Source organism: Colletotrichum spaethianum (genome assembly GCF_022836535.1).
Source record: "Colletotrichum spaethianum MAFF 239500 DNA, contig57, whole genome shotgun sequence".
NCBI lineage: Eukaryota > Fungi > Ascomycota > Sordariomycetes > Glomerellales > Glomerellaceae > Colletotrichum > Colletotrichum spaethianum.
The window spans coordinates 210,398-212,894 of record NW_026054827.1 but is presented as its reverse complement, the minus strand read 5'-3'; the positions used below and the strand labels follow the sequence as shown (position 1 = coordinate 212,894).

At 40.6% G+C, this 2,497-nt stretch overlaps 1 protein-coding gene across 1 annotated transcript; it reads right to left on the bottom strand.

Moving 5' to 3' along the window:
• Positions 1 to 321: 321 nt before the first annotated feature.
• Positions 322 to 990, bottom strand: ColSpa_12140 (uncharacterized protein; the record flags this gene model as incomplete). Its single annotated transcript, XM_049278352.1, is given in 4 exon segments — positions 322 to 552; positions 563 to 579; positions 663 to 804; positions 856 to 990. Coding segments are annotated over 4 exon segments (525 nt in total).
• Positions 991 to 2,497: the final 1,507 nt, after the last annotated feature.

The following is a 2,497-nucleotide window of genomic DNA, read 5'->3' as shown; positions in this document are numbered from 1 at the left end:
GACGCCTTCACCAAGAAATCGCCAAACTCAGCACTTAGACAATTGATTACAACAAACACATTAAGGATTCGAATCGAGGCGTACGTTGAAAGATTAGGAGAAAACACTTGACAATTAATTCGTACGACCTCACCGCCGTACGTAACCAACTATCTGAAAACGAAGTGTAACCTCAAGAAGGTATCTGATATACCTGACCACTACCAATGCCGATCTCAATGTCGGATCGTACCTCCACCATATCCACAACCTTCCCGAATTACCATATCGTGCAATCCATCTGATTGTCGTACGAGATTTCAGGGAAGAGAAGTTGTGCGATTACTCCTTATCGATAACCATGGGGCTGGCAGAAGTGCCAAGGAAGCGACCGCCCTTGCCGACGTTCTTGCCAAGCTTGCTGCCAGGCGTACGAGGCTCACGAGCATTGGTGACGTTGGGAGCCTTGTAGTTGCTGGGGCCGCCGTTGTCATCATCGTCATCATCATCGCCCGGGTTGTCGGACGAATCAACATCTCGACCGCGGTGGGTGCAGCGAGCGCCGTGCGACTGCTAGACGCACTCGGCGCAGGCGCCACCCTGAAAGGTGGGAATGCGGGTGCACTGGCGGAAGCGCGGGGAGTCAGTAGTCGCGCATTTATTGCCACAAGCAATGGCCGCACGACCACGAGACTGAACCAAGACCGCAAGGAAGTAGCCCTGGCGGCGGATGATGCTGGCAACAAACTGCTGGACAGAAGTGTTGCTAGTGACGCGGATCTCGATATCGCGCGACGGCATGTTGATGATGAGACGCTCCTCATCCTGCAGTCAAGGTTAACGTACGAAGACAAGGTAAGGACAAAAGCAACGTACGTTGATGGCCAGAGCCAACAGAAGAGCGCGATTGTTGGCGTTGCCAGTCGGAAGACGAAGCCAACGACCACCGGACGCATCGGTATGCATGCCGATGTTGCCGAAGATCGAACCACCGGTGGCAGCGAGAGACATGATGGATTGATCGTGCGAGGTGCTACTGATGAATCAGTAAGAGGAAACGTACGAGAGGAAATCCTACGTACAAGTAGTTGTTGTTGGAGTTGATTGAGGAAGAAGGGAAGATCGTCGTTGATCGATTGTATGAGAAAACGACGCGTGCGAAGGGTGAAGAAGAAAAGAAAAGAGGAAAAGAAAAAACAAGTGAGAAGGGTTTTAAATACCTAAGGTTACCGTACGAAGGAAGGAAGGTACGTTAACAGCAGGAGCAGAAGTGAAGTCAACGAGGAAGGAGGGAACTTCACCAACACGTGACTTGCCTGCTCAACCAGGCAAGAAGGGAATGGACAGTTGCCTGGAGTTTTGATATTGGTGATTTATCGTACAACGCAAGTGGCCTAACCCACAGGGTTGTACGATGAGGTTATTGATGTCACAATCAGCGCAACCTGATTGGACACCGCAGGGAGTCGTGCAGTCACAAAAGAAAAAGTTGTGAGTGTTGGAATAACAGCACCAGCTGGTTGTACGACACGCACGACTCAGGGACACACATCATGGCAGAGGGCACAGACTGGATATTCGGCCCTCGGTTATCCATTGAGGGGATCAAAAGTATATTCATGCCGAACTGACTCAGGGACGTACAAGATCATATATCTCGTGTACAAAAGCCAAGTCTTGTAGTTAGGCAGATAATCACGGAAAATACATCTTTGGTTCACCCTAACTTTAACCCGAGTACGATCGTACAAACGGGTTCTCTCAGGAAAAGAGAATCCATTCAACAGTAATAGTCTTCTGTTTTATACTATTCTAGCTTATTATATTATAATACCTTAAGGTACTTATATATCTAGTAATAAACATTTTATTATCTAAGTCTCTAGCCTAATTAGAGTCTAAAAATATAACTAACTATAAATTAATATTATAATTATATATTAATCTTAGATTAAAATATTTATTTATATATCCTTATACCTTATTAAGCGTAATAAAATACTCTTTAAATAAGTTACTTATATAATAAGCATATATATTTACTAGATATATTATATCTAGCCTAATCTTAAGACTTAAAAAGAGTAAAAATCTTATCTCTTATTAATATTAAGTTATTTCTTCTTTTATTACTTACCCTGTATTTTTCTTAAGCTTAATAGCAGGATTTATAAGCATATTATAAAAATAAGTATCCTTTTTATTATACTTTTCTAGTATTTTATTTATATATTTAGTTTAATAAATTTATAAGATCTTATTTACTTTATCTATACATATTTCATTCCCTAAAAAACATATATAGAATTCCTAAGTCTTATATCTATAAATCTTTATTTATATAATTATAAAAATATTCTATATCTTTATTTATAAAAGCTACTATTATTATATTATCTACATAACAGGCTATTATAGCTCTTATATTATTATTATTAGCTATAAAGATACCTTTATTATAAAAGGATTCTTTAAAGCCTAGTTTTATAATTATAAATCTTAACTACTTATACTAAAA